Source organism: Corythoichthys intestinalis, chromosome 8 (genome assembly GCF_030265065.1).
Source record: "Corythoichthys intestinalis isolate RoL2023-P3 chromosome 8, ASM3026506v1, whole genome shotgun sequence".
NCBI lineage: Eukaryota > Metazoa > Chordata > Actinopteri > Syngnathiformes > Syngnathidae > Corythoichthys > Corythoichthys intestinalis.
Window position 1 is genome coordinate 25,270,765 of NC_080402.1, and position 21,715 is coordinate 25,292,479.

Consider the following 21,715-nt stretch of genomic DNA (forward strand, 5'->3'; position numbering starts at 1 on the left):
ACAGTAATCCTAAAAATTATTGTGAATTTCTTCGCTTCCTCTGGTAATATGAATGGTAATGCATTAATGTTAAAAAAAACTTTCTGTGCCAGATCACTCCATTGTATGCAGAGTGGACTACAATAGATTGGTACCAGTTCTTCTGTCTGTGGGAACAGCTGTCCTCATCGATGAAGAGAGTAGCTGAGTTGGTAGGCGTCCAGGAGAGTTTCCTGGCTCGCTCAGTCGGAGGAAAACTTGTTGCCAAGACAGAGAAGCAGTGTCGGCAAATGGCAATTCATAAAAGGCAACACACAGTTTTGTTCTGTTTCAAGCGATAGTTATGTATTTGTGTGCACCAAATGACTGAACATTGAAGAGTCGGAAATTATCTAAATGCAAATGCATGTTTTGTATATATATTTTTTCTTGGATAATTTTTTTCATACATCCAAAAATAACACTGTATTAATGCTTCCATCAATGAAGAAATACATTCAAATTTTAGTATGCTTTCACAGGTTCTTTACCACTCTAGTACTGCAGGATCTGGTTAAAGAAGTACCTTTGGGAGTTGTAGCGTCCAAATACAATTGCAATCGTGGTCAGTTGCAGTCCCTCCAACAGTCTGCTGCCACATATGCAGGTGTGAATTCTACGTAGATGAAAATGAATATGAATTCAGTTATTAGGTAGAATACACAGCAGATAACTTATCAGAAACTCAAAAATATAACCACAGCTATATTATTTAAGGATTCAATGACGGCTCCATTCATCCTTCAGGTATGGTGACAGTGTTCTGCAAGCGTCTGGGCTGGGGCAACATGGAGTTGCTGTTATCGCAATACCAAACTATGCTGAGCTTCGGTGTCCAGCGTGAGCTTGTGGATTTGGTAAGGGTTTCCCTTCTGACTGCAACAAGGGCCCGTGCGCTTTATGCACAAGGCCTGTGCACTGTTGCTGAACTGGCCAGGGCTTCAGTAACTGATGTGGAGAAAGCTCTGAGGAATGCTGTCCCATTTAAGAGGTAAATCATAACTTTAAAATAAAAAATACTGCCAAATATTGAAACTTTGTGCAAAGAAAATGTTGTTGTTTCTAGAGCTTTAGTTAACTTTTCTTCCTCAGCTCTAAGCGTGCAGTGGATGAGAGCGAAGTGGAGGCTGCAGAGCGCCGGAATCTCCGTTGCGTGTGGGTAAGCGGTGGGCGGGCTCTGACCGAGCAAGAAGCGGCCAGTGTGATTGTTTCGGAAGCAAAGCAGCTTCTCCAGGCAGACTTGGCTCAGCTCGGCATTCAGTGGGATCCAGCAACGCTCCCATCTGATGCTTCTGCTGTCCATTCCTCACAAGAAGCTCAGAACAATGGTGATAATGGTCAACAAAAGGAAAATCCTAAAACATATTTTGGGAAATGCAAATCTGACACCACAGATATCAAGACAAAATTAGAGGAGATGAATAATGACTTAAGTGCAAGGCAATCAGGCCCAAAAATGTCTGTGCATAGTGTGACAGGAGGACAGAATGAACAGATTAACGGATCCAAAACTGGTGAAACGGAAAAGAAAGATAAGATAGAAAACAACAATCTGACAAACCAGGAGGTGAAAACATTAGCACCAGAAGGAACCAAATGTCAAGTTTCAACTTTAAAGTTAACACATCCTTCTTGTGGTCCAGTAAAGAGTCTAACACAAGAATTGGCTGAGCTTGTGTCCAGCCCAATGTTTCAACTTCAACAACCTCCTGAACCAGCTCTCCCCCTTATACCCCTTCCTCAGTTGAGAGCTCCAAGTTCCAGGTTAGGAGATCACCCAAGCGTTAGCGTGAAGACATCAGACGTTGATGACGCCACAAGGCTTGGTTTATCACCTGCACAGCCTGGAAAACTAAAGCATTCAAGGATACTAAAGAAAGTCCTTCAATCCATACAAACTGACAAAAGGCCACAAGAGTCAGTCGGACTGACTTCACATCCTTTAAACGTTGCTGAGGTTGCTTGCCTTGCTCAAGATACTCAAACCAGATTTCCTCTGGATCACCAAGTTGAAATGTCAGACTCCTCTCACGTTGCTGTCACGCTAGTAATCTCGCCTGACACCAAGCGAAGAAGGGTGGAGGCTGCAGAGGTGGATGTGTTTTCATCTCCTGATCTCTATGCAGGCGATCAAAATGAAGAAGCTCAACAAAAGGTCAAGCAGGGAGAAGAGACATTTGGTGACAGCTTTGAATTGGACACACAGACTGAACGGATAATTGTCCAACCAGAATCGGAACACAGTGACGGAAATGTTAAACATCTGCAGGATTTGAATATTAAAGATCATATACATGGGACGGTGTTAGAAACTGGTTTGGAGCAGGAAGTCAAAGACGAAGGAAATGCCAGACTTGAAGCCCCCCTTTTCAATATTTCTCTGACAGACAGCCAGATGGAGCTCATCCTTGACACTAGTCATCAGGTGAGTGATGATCATCCCAATTTTCCACATGAGCCCGTTTTCCACAAAAGGTACAGTTCATTTGAGCAGTGTTTTGGCAGCCTTTTTAATTTTCGTCTTAGTCTTAGTTATTTGGATGATAATAGATAGTCATCCTTGACAGCACGCTCTCCTTCCGCTCCCATATCAACGACATCACCAGATCGGCCTACTTCCACCTTCGCAATATTTCTCGCCTCCTCCCTTCTCTCAACCGCCATACCACTTCTACTCTTGTCTGTAGTCTAGTCACTTCCCGGCTCGGTTACTGTAACTCACTGCTCTTCGGTCTCCCAAATAAGTTCCTCCAGAAACTGCAGCTCCTCCAAAACTCAGCAGCACGCCTCATCACTTGGACCACCACCTCACACCATATCATCCCCATCCTCCGTCAACTTCACTGGCTCACAGTCAAACTAACAATCATGACCTTCATGGCCTGGCCCCTCCTTACCTATGCAATCTCCTCTGTATTAACTGTCCCCCCGGTTCACTTTTCTCCTCCTCTATGCTCCACCTTTCGGTCCCCCGTGTCCGTCTCGCCACCTTCGGTTCCAGAGCTTTTGGTCACTGTGCCCCCCAGCTCTGGAACTCCCTACGCCTCGATCTTCGCAATACATCTACCCTCTCATTTTTCAAACCCAGACTCAAAACACACCTGTTTACACTTTCTTGCCCACCATGATCCTTATCTCGGTTTATCCTGGCTTCTTAAAGTTTTTATTTACTCTTATCCTGCTTTTAATCTAATTTTATGATTGTTTTGTCATTCCTGTTGAACTATTGTGTTCCCATCTTTCTTCTAAAGCGTCTTTGCGTGTCTTGAAAAGTGGTCTAGAAATAAAATGTATTATTATTATTATATTAGTCTTAGTCATATTTTAGTCATCTAAAAATGTGTTAGTCTTCGTCTAGTTTTTGTTGACGAAAATTCAAGACTTAATTCGTCTTGTCTTAGTCGACGTTTCCTAAAAATGTTTTCGTCTGTAGAATTAAATAAATTTACTCCAAAAACAAGTAAATAAAGGTTTCCAACTATTTCGAATGAACATTGACAGACGAACACATTCTAGCGTCTACAAGTACTATTTCATGATGATAATACACACCTGGACTCCATGAACCTTAAGTAAAAAATGTTGTCCGAGAGTTAAAGAAGACGCTTGCCGTTAGCATTAGCCTAATGTTAACTCGAATGCAAATGCTATTCTTACACTACGAGTTACATTTCGTGTGTGATGATAACTCAACGCAGACCTTTGAAGGCTAAAGCAACATTGCATATTCTCTCTGGCTAAGAAAACAAATCTTACTCTGTGTGCAAGCCTGCATGGAGAGTGAAGACAGCACACTGGTGAGTTGGGGTGTGGGGTGCAGCACGTCACGAGTGACACAACCAGACACTGCCATATGCAGGCTATCTACATATATATAAAATGTCACACATAGTAAACGTGACGGAAACTCGTTCTCGTCTTGTCAGACAAAAACTGGCATTCGTCTCGTTATGTTTGTCTCCCAAAACACGTTTTTATCTCGTTATCGTCTCGTCATCCTCATGAAAAAAACGACATATTTTCGTTGTCGTCACTGACGAAAACAACACTGCATGCGAGTTTGCTAGTGTGTATGGAACAGTACCACACCATAATTTCGTTAGGTGGGGTGGCCACGTAAATACTATTGTGACATGAAACAGCAAAATGCATGTAAGGTATAAGGAGAAATACTGTAAATGGCCAATAATATTACTATATTTGGGGGTTGTAATGTTTCCGCAGAATGACAGTAACAGCAAAGCTGTTGCTCCTGCTGTGGAGGATCCAAACGGAAGCAGCAGCTTCTTGTTCGAAAGCCTTTATGACAAGTCTCCAAGCCTAAAACAAACGGACCAGATTGGATTAGCCTACGAGGAACAGGTCACCCCACAGGCAACAAGCATTCACCCTCGGCTGTCCAACCAAGAGAGACGTCGTAGCGAACTCCTTGTCAACCAGGAAGTGGAGAAGCATGAAGCAATCCAGTGGGGAGAGTCTTCTTTCAATCTCTCTGAGTGGGGAGACTCTTTGCTGGTGAGTGAGCCTTTTCTGGACAGGCAGGAAGCCAGCCACTTGGAAGATCAGGATCTCCCTGAGGAGCAACTTACATCTGCACAAATTGAGCCAGTATCTCTACTACCTGGAGAGAAACAGGCAACGTTGCCTGCAGATTGTAACAAGAAAGTACAGGAAGGTGGTCTTGTCTCAGATAACACCATTTCAAAACAATTACATGCCGATGCTGCGCCTGAGAGCAACTTTTATTGCAGTCCTGGTATTCAGGAGATATTCGATTGCTGGCCAACGATGTCTGAACAGCCTGTGCAAAACTCTACATTACGCCTCAAGCAAATTCCTCCTTCATACCGTGCAGAGATTTTGCAAAAATCTCCTCCGTTGATTCAAGTGATGAGAAAATGCCAAAAGCAGGACAGTGTGGACTCTGAATCAGATTCTTTTCAGCCACAACCAATTGTAGAGCCAACACAGAGACCAGGTTCTGCTGGAGATTTGATACCCCCCACCCAGGAGACACCTCCTGTGACACCAAGAATCATACTAACAACTACATCAATCCACTTGCCTCTCAACGTCCCACCGGCCAATCAGTCGACCCCCACCGGCACCCTGCCTGTGAAACCTTCTAAATGCTCCACCAGTGACCTGCCAGAAGATTTTTCTGACCCTCAAAATACTATGTGTAAATTGAAGCAGCACACCAATGTAACACACCGACGCCAGTCTCCAACGGATCAAAGGCAAAATCCTTCTCCTGATCGCCCCCTGCTTCACTCTTCCTCTTTGAACATGTCGCCTGGCTACGAGGGCTTTTCTCTTCAGCTTTCTCAAGATGCCTCCCTCACTTCAAGCAACTCGAGCGCATTCTCCATCATCGATGTTTCAAGTGACAAGCGCCTATTCGAAACGTTTATCAAGGAGTGGAAAACTAAAGAACGCTTTTCACTAGCTTTGGCCTTTGAAAGTGTCGAACACCACCAGGAGCCAGAAGAGGAAATGGGAGGGAAACATAGGAGAGGTAATCAATGTTGTTTGCATTGTGATTGGAATACGTTTCATAGGTCTAGTTAGAGCACAATGCCGATGCCCTTTGTATAAACAGCACACCAGAAGCTCCATACTGCTGATGGTTTTCCGGTAAGAGGCAGTGATGGACTGATGCTGATTGGACTGTCTGTCTGTTGGGGAGCAAGAGATGCCTTCTACATATCCTTTCAGCAAAAGCAGAGCAAAGGTACTTAGACATGGACAAATAAGTAGTTCTATACATATCTGTACAAATACAAGAATGAGGTTATACTGTTGTAATTGTTTCTCAGGTTTGAGTTTAAGCCTTGCCCCTCCGGATCTGGACAACAGTTTGCCAGTAGTCAAGAGGCTTGAGCACGTGAAGGCCTGTCTCAGCCAACCGTCAGTTGGCACAGTTATCACGTATGACATCATCCAGGTGTACAGGAAGCTGGTGTTGAGCTGTGGCATCAGCTTGGAAGGAAATTGTGAAGACCCCAAGGTATGAGCACAATACTTGAGTGCTTTTTATCTGATTTAAAAAATAAATATCATTAAGAAATAAAATGTTTTACGAAGGGACAGAAATGAAATATTGGGGACCAGAACTGACTGCGTAAAAGAAACAACCACTAAGTAGTGTCACCCCCCCCCCCCCCCCCCATTTTTAACATACATTTTTTTGTGTATATGGCGGAAAACACAGACAAGACTGGAAAAGCAGTTTCTGCTCTTGCACTCCTCTTTTAAAAGAAACTGCTGTATTTTAAGCCAAAACAACTGTTGTGTTTGAGAGAACAATATGTCTATATGCTGCCATAGCAGATTCATGGCACATTAAGCCCCGAACTATTTTTAATTTGTCTGTTTTACCCTGAAAACCCCCGTTTACAGACGTCGCGCAACCGCTTTTGTTTCAACCAGCCATAAAACGAAGGTAATTAACTATATTTATTATTCAAAATGTCTGTCGTTTCTAGCTTAGAATGATTCATTAATGTCTCAGATTTCGTTTGGGAAAAAAAAAACGACTTTAAACAATTATTCACTCACATATTTTAAACTTTTAAACAAATTATGTCACAATGAAAAATAAACGGCGTCTGTAAGAAAGTCACGGATATCTACCTCATAACTATCGCTTAATTGTATTCTTTTTGTTACTGTCGCATTTTTTCCGATATGTCAGATGATAAATAATTGATCAAAACAAAGAAAAAAAAAACGTTGAAAAGGGTAAATAAATGAAAAAGAAAATCTCGACCACTCCTTGATGTCTGCGATTTCTGCATCGCGCCCCTTGTTATATTACCATGTTTCACCCATAAAATCCCCCAACAATCCAGCTGTGGCCATTCACAGCTGTGTCTTGACACTCGGTGATACATGCTTCATGGAGTTTTTGGATCGAAACGAGGTAAGTATGCGATAATATCTCTTTAAAGTCATGGCGTCTGTAATTCTGCACTCGCGTGCTCTCACCTCCAGATAGGGTTTTGCTGTTTAAAAACGTTTTTTTTGAATGCCTTCGTGTTCAAAATTTTTCTTCCCCCAGAAAATTGAGATTTTAAGCTTTCCAATGATGTATTACACATGCGTATCGGACAATTTTGAAAATTGGCCAAATTGGGGGTCTTAGAGCGAAACTTCAAGTCACCTTTTTTTCCGCCATATACTGTACAATATCATAAGTGTATATTAAACCATACAAATGCCTATTTTATTATTAGGACATTAAAGAATAGTTTGTAACGTAAATAAAATATTGATATAAATAACGTACATGAAATAATGTATAAATAATACAAATAATACCTAATTTACATTCATTCTCTCACTCTCATATGGTAAGCGTGTGTGTGCAAGTGTCCAAACATACCTCGATGTTAAAGTGACATAAATGTTTTTAGAACTTAGGACAAGATATTTATTACAAGATCTGTAATGCACTGAAAGTTGAGCAACGAAATAGTGAGGCATCATTGTAGCGTACTGTATTGGCATTTTTGTTCATATTAATGGGGTATGATGATTTCAAGTATAGGTAATTTAAGAATATACTCTCAAAGAAAAGCTTGTAAATAAGTGTATCAACTGATGCCCCTTTTAGCCATTTGATTAGCCTTTCATGCTCTAGTATGTAATAATATGTAATATATGAAATGTTTTTTTCCCCCTAAATGTTTTTATTACATTCATGTACAGTGTATCACAAAAGTGAGTACAGCCCTCGCATTTCTGCAGATATTTAAGTATATCTTTTCATGGGACAACAATGACAAAATGACACTTGTCACCCCAGGAGGAAGCCTCTTCTGAAGACTGTACACAAGAAAGCCCGCAAACAGTTTGCTGAAGACATGTCAACAAAGCACATGGATTACTAGAACCATGTCCTATGGTCTGATGAGACGGGCGGGCTTTCTTGTGTACCGTCTTCAGAAGAAACTTCCTCCTGGGGTGACAGCCATGCACACCAATTTGATGTAGAGTGCGGCGTATAGTCTGAGCACTAACAGGCTGCCCCCCCACCACTTCAATCTCTGCAGCAATGCTGACAGCACTTCTGTAACGAGTCACATGACATTTTGGAGGGAAAATGACCAGCAGTACTCAATTTGGACATTTAGGGATGTACGTATTTACTAAGGGGTGTACTCACTTTTGTTGCCAAGGGCTTAGATATTAATGGCTATATTTTTAGTTATTTTGTGGGGAAAATAAATTAACTCTATTATATAAGCTGCACACAGACTACTTTTCATTGTGTCAAAGTGTCATTTTGTCAGTGTTGTCCCATGAAAAGATATACTTAAATATCTGCAGAAATGCGAGGGGTGTACTCACTTTTGTGATACACTGTATGACAGGGGTCTCAAACGTGCAGCCCATGGGCCAATTGCAGCCTGTGGGACAGTATTTTATGGCCCCATTTGATCCAATTGTATCATTATTGTTACCTACTGTATTTTGCAATGGAAAATAACAATACTAGTATATATAAATAACATTTTCAATAAATTGAAAAAAATAATTGAATGATCCATTTTGAAAATAAAAACATTATTTAAATAGTTAAAACTAAAAATCATTTTTAAAACACCCGCAAATTAAACCCATAAGACACAAATATTGCTACCTAGTCTAAAAAAAATAAAGTACTTAAACACATATATTAAAATAAATGAGGAAAAAATGATAAAGACATAAATTCAAACAGGTGTGGCTCGTGTGTATTTTGCGCCAGATTTTTTTTGTTTGTTTCGTGACCTCACATAGTTTTCTCTTTCGCTACCATTGACTGGTCATTTGGTCGATTCCAGCCCCTCCCAGTTAAAATGGATTGGACGTCTATTGCCACTAATAGGTATTTTCAATATCAGTTTCCATCTTTAACCAACTACCACAGCATGTACTCTTTGACCTGAACTGGCTGTAAATGAGTTAAGCTAATAATAACTTTTAAATAGATGTAGTGTCGATTTTTGTAACCACTGTCCCTGTAAGTGTTAAAGAATGCAAAACATACAGAAGACAATGAACATTCTCAGCATTTGATGACAGCCACGATTAATTGTTTTTCGGATTCTCTAACTGTCATTCTAATGTCCGTTGATGTTTTACTTGAGGTGGCGTGTTGGCTGGTTGACCCTGGCGCCCAAGAGAGGACACTGGCCAATATGATCACAGTCTACTGTCCAGAAGACCTCCCTCTTTTGGATGGACTTGGCAACGCACATGTACACTGTCCTCGCCTGAGGGCAACGACCACAAGTGTGCTAGTTTACGCCGTCATGAGCCATCTCACCAAGCTACTTGACAAAGATGGCATGCTCGGTATGATTAACGAGTGACACACCACCTGTGAATTGTGGTCATGAACAATTTTGACATATGATGTCCCATCCTGTCACCACATGCGCAGAGTCATTTAGGAGCGTGGAGATGCCCTCACAAGTGTGTCTGGCATTGCTGGAACTCAACGGAATTGGCTTCAGCGTGGAGGAATGTGAGAGACAAAAGCACGTGATGCAAGCCAAACTGGCAGCGCTGGAATCACAAGCGTACGAGCTAGCGGGGCACAGTTTCTCCCTGACAAGCATTGACGATATAGCACAGGTCAGCATTGCATGCTAACTGCCAGATTTCACTATTAAAATCAGAGATATCACATACTAGTATATAGAGCTAGCTGCATAATGCCCGCTCTGAGCTAATCAAGCTCATGTGAGCTTTTGGGTTTAGGTAGAATGTGATCTAAAAAAGTGTTTTCAGCTTCCACATTTCTTGTGTAGGTTTTGTTCTTAGAGCTACATCTACCTCCAAACGGTGACGTGGGGGCGTCAAAAAGCAAGAAGACCCTCGGATACACCCGCAGAGGTGGGGGCAAAGTTCGACTCGGGAAGCAGTTCAGCACAACCAAGGTAAATTGATTATATCTTCTACTTCAAAAAAACAAAAAGTGAAATAGGGGTGTCTCCGGCCCGAGCACGTCATTTTCAGAACATTGGAATTGAGTAAAAAAGATCGAGATTTAAAAAATAAATTCATGTATTTTTAGGTATGAATTAGGCCTGAACGATATTGGAAAAAACTATTGTTGCGATTTTTTTGAGGTGTGCAATATATTGCGATATTATATTGCGATAGTAAAATATATATATATATATATATATATATTTTTTTTTTTTAAATAAATTTTCACTAGATGACTTGAATAGCTGTTTGGAAATACTTTGCATGACACACCGTGACCACAGTGTATTCATATAATACCGTTTCATTTGTGAATGATTAAGATTGCTGTATTATTATGAAGGGATCCAGGAAGCAATGTCTGCACAAAATAGATAATTTATTGAACACAATATTTGACACTTCAACAGCAGCAAATACATTAAATGACAAATAAAAGAGCAGGTGCATTCGTCCCCTAAGTTTTTGACAAAATATAACAATAAATAAAAACTTCTGTAAAATAACAACAAAGTTGTAAACATAGTTGAACAAAAATATTAAATATGACAAATAAGAGTTGTTCACAAACTATAACAATAAATAAAAACCTCAGTAAAACAATAAAGTTGTCAACATATTTGAATTTAAATATTAAATCTGTCAAATAAAAGTGCAAGTGCATTAGTCCCCTGAGTTGTTTACACAAAATATAACAATATAAAACTGCAAAACTGCAACAAAGTTGTAAAAATATTTAAAAAATATTAAGTATCAAAACTTTATGTGCAGCTGTACTATAGTTATTTGAAAAATACGATTTACAATTAATTTAAATATAAAAGAAACAGAAACTCAATTGAACTTGTAAATAATTGAACTGAATAACAGCAAATAACTGATGAATAACAGAACCATTTTAACTCCCAAATTTCCTGCCTTCCTGTTAGCTGTCACATGAATAAAAAGAAGAAAAGACATTCCTGCAGCTGTGTTATGTATTTGTCTGCATATCGTCCACCTTCCTTGCTCAGCAATTCTCAACTGGGTCTCATAGGTTTTTGGCCAAGACTACTAGTTTATCCACCATTGCAGGCTTGAGACAACAACGTTGGCACGTAACAATGTTCCCACCTGTACTAAAAAGCCTCTGATGGGAAGCTCGTAGCAGGAATGCATAGATACCTGCGTTTTAAATGGTCCCACATGTTCGACGGATTACTTCTTGTTGAGGCAACCATGGCGAGGCACTGTCAACATGGCTGTTTTTTGTTCCTTATATTCTTGTCGATAGCCAAAATACTTCCAAAACTCCTTTTGGAGACAGTCTTCCCTATTCAACGTGTTGCTTGCTTTCACTTTGAAAACGGCCCCTCCTCCCTCCGCTCTGCTGTTCGGCCCCTCCTCCCTCCACTCCGCTGTAGCAGGGGAGGGGGAGGAGCCGATGACTGCGAGTTGGAGGGAATGAGATGAGAGGCTGTGCGCTCTCCTTCGCGCTCCTTCCTCAAAACAAACGTTTGTGGATTTAAAAAAATGAAATGAAAAAACTATCGCACGTCCTTGCGATGGGACTATTGCGCATGCGCACATCGCGATGGCGATGTTTAAACGATATATCGTTCAGGCCTAGTATGAATCATTAGTTGCTATTGACAGCAATAAAATCGCTGCCAGTCCCACCGTCAAATTGGATTGGACATCTTTTGCCGTCAATTGTGGGTTGAAAGGGATTTGGTGTTTATAACTGTCATTGGCAGTGAATGAGTTAAAGTGCCTACGACAGGATAAAAAAAGTCTTAAATAGCATTATTATGTGAATTAGAATCATATTTTGAGATGATTCAACTATGTACATCAATTTGGCAAAGTGCAGATGACGAGAAATTAGTCTTTATTTCTACCGTTTAGCCACGCCTACCATTATAGGGCTCTAGCGTCCCCAACAGGAGGATGTTTGCAGGGTCATAGTTTCATCTGAATTAGAATTCAGCCCATTGAGGAGGAATTATTCAGAACGAGGTAAATGCGACGAAGAGAGCCGCAAAATGTCATTGTTTCAGTCTCTCCAATATTTTTATTGGGTATTCTTTTTATTGAAGTATTTTCCCCCAATTGCTAAATAAATGGTATGATCATGACAAATAACAGTCTTGTGCTAAATGGAATATAAAATATTAAAAATGCATTTATTCATTACGACATGGCAAAATTACTCCATAATGGTCAAAACTGTCCACTTGCACCTCCCAAACTATATTGTATGCCACCGGCTTATGTCACTTCCTTGCCCCGGCTTCGGCGAGCATTAACAAACCAGGTAGCGTGACAGCTAGCCGACATGCTAACCCGAACAGAGTGATGTTTCAAAGTCTTATTCTCGGCTTTCGAAGCGAAAAATCACACAAAACTAGCCAACATCATGTCACATGGCGGCGGGGTTGTTGATTGTCTTCGCCGATTGGCAACCCGCCCGGCAGCAAGCAAGTTACAGCTTGTCGGACTCGTTCCCCCGCTGCGTGCAGGAGTGCTCGTTTGTCGGGGAAGGAGCTTGAGAAATGACTGCAGGACAAACCGGCCGATGTCGAAAGAGTGCGTAGCTGCCACATGGTCAACACGAATACGGCGTAAAATAATGCTTTACTAAACGCCGAAAATGAAAACCGCGAGAGAGCGGTGTGCAGTTGTTATGCAGAAATTTGTAATCGGGACATCACTATATAAATAACTGAATACTGTGGTCAGGATGTTCTAGAGAAGCTCCGTCCTCTGCATCCGCTTCCTGGCATCATACTGGAGTGGAGAAGGATCACCAACGCTTTGACTAAAGTGGTGTTCCCATTGCAAAGAGAGAAGCAGTACCACATTACACTGGACATGGATAGAATTTACCCCATCGCCCAGACGCACACAGCTACAGGTGCGCATACTCTCATCATAGACTTTAAAACTATGTTTCAATTTTTCTTGATTGCTGTCGATTTAGGACGGGTGAGCTTTACAGAGCCTAACATACAGAACGTGCCCAAAGACTTCGATATTGCCATGCCCACTGTGGTAGGAGAGAGCCCACCTTCACAAGATGGCCGCTACAAGAACGACCGCGGGTAAAACAACACTACACGGATACACTTCAGTATATATTAATACTAGGGCTTTCAAACGATTAAAATTTTTAATCGAGTTAATTACAGCTTAAAAATTAATTAATCGTAATTCATCACAATTCAAACCATCTATAAAATATGCTATTTTTTTCTGTAAATTATTGTTGGAATGAAAAGATAAGACACAAGACGGATATATACATTCAACATACGGTACATAAGTGCTGTATTTGTTTATTATAACAATAAATCAACAAGATGGCATTAACAATATTAACATTCTCTTAAAGTGATCCATGGATAGAAAAACTTGTAGTTCTGAAAAGATAAATGTTAGTACAAGTTATAGAAATTTTGTATTAAAACCCCTCTTAATGTTTTCGTTTTATTAAAATTTGTAAAATTTTCAATCAAAAAATAAACTAGTAGCTTGCCATTGTTGATGTCATTACACCATGCTCACTCCCCAAACCCATTAAATCATTTGGACCCAAGCGCCAGCAGAGGGCGCCAAACAACAAAAAACAAGTAACAAGCGGACATTACACTGCTGTCATTTTAATCTGAGCGGGGCATGCGTGTTAATTGCGTCAAATATTTTAACATGATTAATTTAAAAAATTTATTACCGCCCGTTAACGCGATAATTTTGACAGCCCTAACAAATACAGTACCGTATTTTTCGAACTATAAGTTGAGTTTTTTTTTTCTTTTTCCATTGTTTGGCTGGGGGTACTGAGGTGGGTAGTAAGTTAGTAACGCGTTACATTTACTCCATTAAATTTACTTAAGTAACGTTTTGAGAAAATTGTGCTTCTAAGAGTAGTTTTACTAAGCCATACTTTTTTCTTTTACTTGAGTAGATTTGTGAATAAGAAACGCTACTGTTACTCCGTTACTTTGGGCTACACTAGTCGGTCCTCTCTTTATTCTTTTAATTTATTTATTATTCATTTATATACTCTTTATTCTGCATATTAGATTTTACTTCTCAGATTTTACTTTTTTTTTTTTTTTTTTTTTTTTTTTGTCAGAGACACCAACAGTGGCTCAACCAGTTTCACCAATGAGACTTCGCAATAATAATCACATGATTCCATTATACCAATCAGACTCAAGCTTGCTGTTCTATGATCATGCCAGCCTGTTCAATCACATGGCGTCTTTAAACCACCGTAAATAAATAAGTATTTGAAAAAGAGCGCTGCCGTCAACATAAGACAAAAGACGGATTTTAATCTCTCTCCCAGTTTTTATTTGGCACCAGTTGACCATGGAAAACCAGAGATATGATCCTTTTAGTTTCATAATAGGAAATATGTTTTGTCACTAGAGGGCACTCATGCTCTTTGGACGAATAAGGCTTAATTTCTGTAGATTTTCTTGTTCTAGCTGGAATTAAATGTTGTTGGTTTTTTTGTGTTGCTGTATTTTTTTGGGGGGTTTGATGTGGTTATGTAATATGTTATAGTACAGTATAATATTAATAACAGTTCATATAGATAACTGAAAAAAGAAACAGAAAAAATACCACTGTTAAAAAAAAAAATCAAACATCTTTAATCAGTTACTCATTACTTAAGTATTCTTTTCACCAAATACTTTTTTACTTGAGTACATTTTTTGGATGACTACTTTTACTTGAGTAATATTATTTTGAAGTAACGCTCCTTTTAAGCCCCTTTGAGACTTATATCCCGTTAAATTCCTGTGTAAAGTGATGCGGGATTCACCTGTGTCATAACTTTCAGACATGGGGAGATGTCCCTGGAATAACCCGGGTTGGACACTTTCAGACTACTTCAAGTGTTGGCGACTCGACGCTCTCTGTGCAAGGAGGGCGGGGGGGGGGGGGGGGGCAGGATTCAAAACCCGGAGATTACGTCATTTTTTGTCGGCATCGGGAACATAATAAACCACACATTGCCATAGGTGGACGATGAACGGTCTCTTCCTTAACTCTAAGATCCAGTTGCAATTTAATTTCGTTATGTTTCCAGTTTAATTTAGCTATTTTCAGTTTGTCATGTTGATAAATATGGTTTGGCATGAGGTATGATGCTCTCAGTGCATTCGCTTTTGGTGCCTCGTTTGGTAGTTTTTAGCCACTTATAATGCAGAATGGACTTGGTTTTTGGCTCCTCTTCTGGCTCAGCAGGTGGCCTTTTCCCTGTAAAGAGCTGTCCAAAGACGTAGCTGCCCGCAGCACACATCCAACAGCAGCTAAAGTTACTGTTTACATTGACTGACACTGGGCTGCTATAGGTGTGCAAACACCCTAGTAATTGCGGCCAGCTACTAGATGGCAACCTATACAAATCTTTACTCGGATTAGTCTATAGAGTAAACAGGGATATTGATGTGTCAAGAGCCACAGGCCAGATTGCAGTCATTAATAAATTATTTATTACTCTGCGGCCCTGTAGCAAATGCACCGCGGACCCGCTGGTTGGGGACCGCTGCATTAACACATTATTATATAATTTCACATGTTATTTTCACACTAAACTGCAAGAGGACGCTCAAGGCCTGTGTTTTAATGTTGGCGAGTTGTTTAAAAGTGACATTGAGCATGAAGACTTCATTGAATTTAGTGATATCGAGCGACACTGATTGTTTTTTGGAACTTGTGAGCATATTCTTTATGCTATAGTTATCTGAATAACTCTTAATAGCTATATAACGTTAACATACCAGGCACATTCTCAGTTAACATACCGTACACTTATTCAGCCTGTTTTTCTCTATTCTATTTTTATTTTAAATTGCCTTTCAAGATGACATTCTGTTTTTGTGTTGGATTTGATAAAATTTCCCATAAAAATACGACTTATATATTTTTTTCCTCTTCATTGCGGATTTTTTGGCTGGTGCGACTTAAAGTAAGCCATAAAAAATATGGTATACACTATATGTATAAAAACATCCCCATTCATAATGAATGAATCTGTGTTTTTGTGTCCCAGGAAGAAGAGACGTTCTTTGGCCCCCTCTGCCCCTCGAGGCCCGACTTTTTCCGTCAGCATGAGACACGCTTTTGTGCCGTTCTCAGGTCTCGGGTGAATTTCAGCGTAAATGACTTTTCTCCTGCTTCTTTCACACATTTTTTTGCGCTCTACCTCTTTTTGGTACAGGCGGAATGATATTAGCGGTCGATTACTCCCAACTGGAGTTAAGGGTGCTTGCTCATCTGTCCAAAGACCAACGTCTGCTGCAGGTCTGGACTGACTCGATTTTAATATGAGAGAAAAATATCAATTAATTAACGCATGTGCGTGCGTCAGGTGCTGAATGGAGGAGCTGACGTGTTTCGCTGTATCGCTGCCGAATGGAAAAGCGTCGATCCAGACAATGTCAACGATCAACTCAGACAGCAAGCCAAACAGGTATGTCAAGGCTTCCAAGTGGACGTTCAAAATCATTCAGTCCTCAAGTCTGTCTTATTCGTTCTTTCAGATTTGCTATGGCATCATTTACGGGATGGGTGCCAAGTCTTTAGGAGAGCAAATGGGTGTGGACGAGAATGATGCAGCTTGCTATATTGAAAGTTTCAAAGCCAGGTACAAAGGTAGGCATGTGAATAATCATGTTTCAGTGACACACATCTGACGGTAATAGACGTCCAGTCCATTTGAACTGGGTTGTGAATGATTAGATTTAAATTGATCAGAATTGAGTAAAGAAATGAGTGTGTAAATTAATATCGTCATTATTTTTGTTTTTCATCATTTTTGTGACCTTTTTCTCTGGAGGTTTCACCAATGCCATAATCGTAACATACGATTTTGATTCTTTGGACAATCATACTAGTATATTTGCCGATATTACGACGTCAGCCATGATGGGCTACGGATTGATTTAATACAATCAATTATGTATATTTCATTCACGTTTTGCCAAAAGCAATTAAAAAATATATAAAACCATTTGTTTGAACAACATGGAATAGCTCAAAGAAGTTTTGCATTATGATCAATTGTCATTGCTTCAATGATCAATATATCGTTAGACCACTAGGTTTAACTCGGAATATAATTCACAAATTTCTAGGGCTGTCAAAATTATCGCATTAACGGGTGTTAATTAATTTTTTTAATTAATCACGTTAAAATATTTGACGCAATTAACGCATGCACTGAATGAGCCGCTCTCGCATTGCCTCAAACAGATTTCAATGACGCCGTTTATGAACATTAAGAGTGAAGAGAACGCCACCGGCCGCTTGGGGGCAGCGCAGGGCCGTTCCATACTAATGTTATTCCTTCTAATAGTGGGAGAATTAGTAGTTGTGAGACGTTTATGCTGTTGCTTTGTGCTCCACACATATTTCGGTAAGTTTGCTTTCTTTTAGTGGCAATTATGTGTCTCTTGTTGTATTTTGGGTAAGATATGCACAGAGATACAGTATATCTGTTATAAAGGCGAGTGGACACAGGCGTTCTTTGGGCTGTGTCGTTTATTGGCATAAGCTTCTGCAACTCCTTCACAACAAACAGAAGTATCATTTAGTGAAAGCACAACAAAAATAATATTGCTATCTCTCCCAAAAAATTATGTTCACAAAAAGAAAAACACTGCAGTCTGTAGTAATGAGGCCCTATTCTCACACAGCTAAACAACAATACAAAGTGAACTGGCATTACTCAGAGTTTGGTCACTCAATTCTTATTATTGTTATTTTTATTCTTATTATTATATTAACTCTACTTTTGATTGAAAATTGTACAAATTTGATTAAAACAAAAATATGAAGAGGGGTTTTAATATAAAATTATTATAACTTGTAACTATAACATTTATCTTTTATGAAATACAAGTCTTACTATCCTTGGACCACTTAAATAGAAAGAATGTTAATAATGCCATTTGTGGATTTATTGTTATAATAAACAAATACAGCACTTATGTACAGTATGTTGTATGTATATATCCGTCTTGTGTCTTATATTTCCATTCCAACAATAATTTACAGAAAAATATGGCATATTTTAGAGATGGTCTGAATTGCGATTAATTGCGATTAATTACGATTAATTAATTTTTAAGCTGTAATTAACTCGATTAAAAATTTTAATCGTTTGACAGCCCTACTAATTTCATGACGATACATGATATTGAATCTTCCGACGATACAATACAATATTTGCCTGATATTACAGTATGCTATTACCGTATTGGCCCGAATATAAGACGGCCCTGATTATAAGACGACCCCTTTTCAAGACTGAAGTTTAAAAAAAAAATTTTTGAACACCAATTTAATTTTTAGACAGAAAATAATTACAGTACATCTGAAACAAATGATTATTACAATATATTTGAGAGAAAAAGCATTTTATTTTGCCTCATTCAAATCTTAATATCTGAACATTTAAATATGTAAACTAAAGTGCAATCACATTCGTAAATAAATGGCTTCTGGTTTCTGAAATGTAAATAAACCAATCTATTGTGATAAAACAGCAAAATTGCAATAACTGCATTAACCATCAAAATCAGGTCTAACTGTAACTGTAGTCTTGAAACAAATCTGAATAAGGAAAAACATTGCAATAAAATAATGCAAACTGGTTAAACTTGAGAGTAGCTGAGATCTGTCACGACAGAACATTACTTCTCAAGTTCAGCATTCACTTCAATGATATCTGGCGCCATCTAGCATCGTGAATGGGTGTAATGTCTAGACCCCGAATATAAGACGACCCCCACTTTTTCAGTTTTATTTCAATGCAAAAAACACTGTCTTATATTCGGGCCAATACGGTATTTGATTTGATACAAGGGCCTTCGATTATGTAGCTGAATTAGATAAACTATATAAAAAATTAGGCATTGTTTTTGGTATGATGCAGTATCATTCAAAATACAGATATTATTAGAAATGTCTCGATATTATCCGTTTTCATTTATGGTAGTAAGGCAATTGAGAAAAGATTATGTGCAATCCTGACCTGCATGTAGACAACAGCAGAGTTAAAGCAAACTAAAAAGCTGTTCTTCTTGTATTTTTGTGTACTCGCTTATAGGGATCAACTGTTTTCTCAGAGAAACAGTGAAGAAGTGCGTCAAGGATGGTTACGTTCAGACTTTGATGGGACGTCGCAGATACCTTCCAGGAATCACCAACACTAATCCCCACATCAAAGCACATGTATGCAATTCAGTCAACAACAACAAAAAAATTCTACATATATTTTCAATTTTTTTCTCTGGATTTAGGGCCGCGCCACCAGCAAAATGAAATCCAAGATTACTGCAAAAATGATGTATTTTTTTGTACTTTCTTACATACTGAGCATCATGAAAGATACCAACAGTGATGTCAATTGAATAATGAAGTTTAAACACATCTCAATTAGACGTGCCGATTACCGCTTTCAAGGTATACCGTGGTATGAAAAAAATTTCCGCCATATCGTCCCTAAGGTATTAGCTGTTTTTTACATCCCAAAAATGCAGGGAGAAATTCCTCGCTTGCAGGTGCAAGGCTCAACCCTCCCCCAACAGTTGTTGCTCAATGTCAGTGAGTCAGCTGTGCTACACGATGGCTGGAGGAGGTGAAACCCTTTTATTACCCCATTCGAACAAAACGAAATCGCTGGTATGGGAATGCTTAGGCAATAGAAAAGTTACAGAGGGCTGCAGCTTCGAGGAGGAAGTCCAACCAACATGTAAAACATGTTTGCGGAGCGTGGCTCCCGAGGAGGCAATACTTCCAATATGATTTCGCATTTATACTAAACATGCACGATAATATCGGTTACCGATAATTATAGCCCGATAATGGCAGTTATGACGTCACACCAATAATGCAGATTTTTAAAAAATCATATAATAGTATAATTCTAATACTTGATTTAGACTCCAAATGTAGGCAACCGACAGTTTTGTCGAATTCTGCACCGGCGCCCCAACCCCTCCTAGAGGTATTTTTGTGTAATTAAGTATTTACTTTGTAAAGCATTATTAACATTAATATACTTTAATTTGACGTTGGAATTTACTACTTGCTCACATTTGATGTGGGAAAAGTAGTGATAAATTCTATTTTTGCACAGTAACATTTTCTCTTTTCTTTTCAATAGAGTTATTGGCTTGACATTATCGATAATCGCCTGGAAAGAGGAGGCAATTATTGGTTATCGGTATCGGTTAAGGGTGTAACGGTACATGTAATAGTATTGAACCGTTTCGGTACGTGTTAGTCGGTTCGGGACGGATGCGTACCGAACGAGTTTCTGACGTAATATAACCCTTACTTTTCGAGGCTGTGAGTCGATCGGGTTCCAGTTTCTTTGTGTAGGTTATATTAACTCCATCTTCTCTACTATACAGTCCAGGAACGTCAACGGCGTGACAATGTGGCCGCCGCGAGAACGCAGTGAAATGCGGGCGTTAGTCAATCAGCCAGTGCACACCAGTCGCAGTGCGGCAGCGTGTTAGATGCGTCCCCGTGTTAGATGCGTCAACGCGACGCACGCGAAAAGAACGGCAGAGTTTATTATTTGACGCGAGACGCGCCCCTCCTGCATCAATACTACTAGCTAGGAACGGGCCGGAAGTCACTTGTGTAATAATACGGTGGATCCGGTTGATTTTCAAACTAATATGCAATCGTAACCTACTTTTTGAGTCCGTCAGATCTCTTGAGTGGTAGATCGGCGCACAGTTGACTTGTCTTTGTTGATTTACTGCTGTCTTCTCTGCTATAATAATAACCAACACGGCCCTGTGTTCAATACAAAACACTCCTACCACAACAAAACAAGTAGGAACTAATATTCACATAGGAACTAAAGTTATACAACATAAAATATACACTATAAATGAATACTACATCACATTTGTAAAATATAAACACATGATGAAATAAATAATAGCCCATTTAAATTAAATAAATTGAAATGAACTTAAACACCTGTAATTAAATAATAAGAATAATACACAGATCCTGCTTACACAATTAAATTTATTAATTTCTGTGTGGCGCTTTAACTTGAGAAAATCCACCAATAAAGCTTTTGAAAACCGTTCATAAGAAAAAAAATGTTTCATCGAGGCATTTCATTTGTAAAGTACATGTTAAAATCCTTGTCATTGGGATTGCTTTTCTCTTTAGCACAGGACTTCTTTTTTCTTCTTTCTTTCAGAAAGAAAGCTGACCAATACGCGGGGTCTGAAAGGCAGATTGTTGTTGGATTATCTTTAAATAGCCGCTACTTATTGAGCAGAATTCTAGCTTTGTATAGGCTATTGTTGAAAGCACAAAAGTGTGTAATAAACAACTAGCACATTTATATTTTGCATTTTGTTGTTTTACTGTACTGAAAATGAACCGAACCGTGACCTCAAAACTGAGGTACGTACCGAACCGAGATTTTTGTGTACCGTTACACCCCTAGTATCGGTTGAAAAATGCATTATCGTGCTTCACAAAAAAAAATTAAAGGTTAGCAAACATGGTGATGAACGTTTCTCACTAGTTAACTCCAGCGTGTTTAGTGTGTCTAGCGTTGGTAAAAGGTGTTTTGTTTTTTTTTCTCTGGCAACTGTCTGTGATGAGAAAGAGAGTGTGTGTATAATGTAAACATGATTCGCCTCATACACACATGCTTTTCATGGAAAATCAA

The 21,715-nt window shown here is 39.2% G+C and overlaps 1 protein-coding gene and 1 long non-coding RNA gene across 2 annotated transcripts in view; one reads left to right on the top strand and one right to left on the bottom strand.

The window, feature by feature from the left end:
• Positions 1 to 21,715, top strand: part of polq (polymerase (DNA directed), theta) — a 31,600-nt gene that overhangs the window by 8,945 nt on the left and 940 nt on the right. Inside the window, exons 16-32 of the mRNA XM_057844025.1 lie at positions 93 to 286; positions 501 to 625; positions 766 to 1,009; positions 1,111 to 2,443; positions 4,243 to 5,536; positions 5,621 to 5,752; positions 5,838 to 6,028; positions 9,156 to 9,363; positions 9,452 to 9,645; positions 9,822 to 9,950; positions 12,724 to 12,898; positions 12,965 to 13,085; positions 16,052 to 16,137; positions 16,220 to 16,302; positions 16,370 to 16,471; positions 16,542 to 16,653; positions 19,112 to 19,236. Of these exons, the coding sequence (XP_057700008.1) occupies positions 93 to 286; positions 501 to 625; positions 766 to 1,009; positions 1,111 to 2,443; positions 4,243 to 5,536; positions 5,621 to 5,752; positions 5,838 to 6,028; positions 9,156 to 9,363; positions 9,452 to 9,645; positions 9,822 to 9,950; positions 12,724 to 12,898; positions 12,965 to 13,085; positions 16,052 to 16,137; positions 16,220 to 16,302; positions 16,370 to 16,471; positions 16,542 to 16,653; positions 19,112 to 19,236 (4,848 nt within the window). The remainder of the gene's footprint in view (positions 1 to 92; positions 287 to 500; positions 626 to 765; positions 1,010 to 1,110; positions 2,444 to 4,242; positions 5,537 to 5,620; positions 5,753 to 5,837; positions 6,029 to 9,155; positions 9,364 to 9,451; positions 9,646 to 9,821; positions 9,951 to 12,723; positions 12,899 to 12,964; positions 13,086 to 16,051; positions 16,138 to 16,219; positions 16,303 to 16,369; positions 16,472 to 16,541; positions 16,654 to 19,111; positions 19,237 to 21,715) is intronic.
• LOC130920661 (uncharacterized) lies at positions 149 to 20,806 on the bottom strand. The gene is made up of 3 exons (XR_009064195.1): positions 20,711 to 20,806; positions 545 to 634; positions 149 to 236 (listed from the first exon to the last, which is right to left on the bottom strand). It is a non-coding gene; the product is annotated as an uncharacterized LOC130920661 (long non-coding RNA).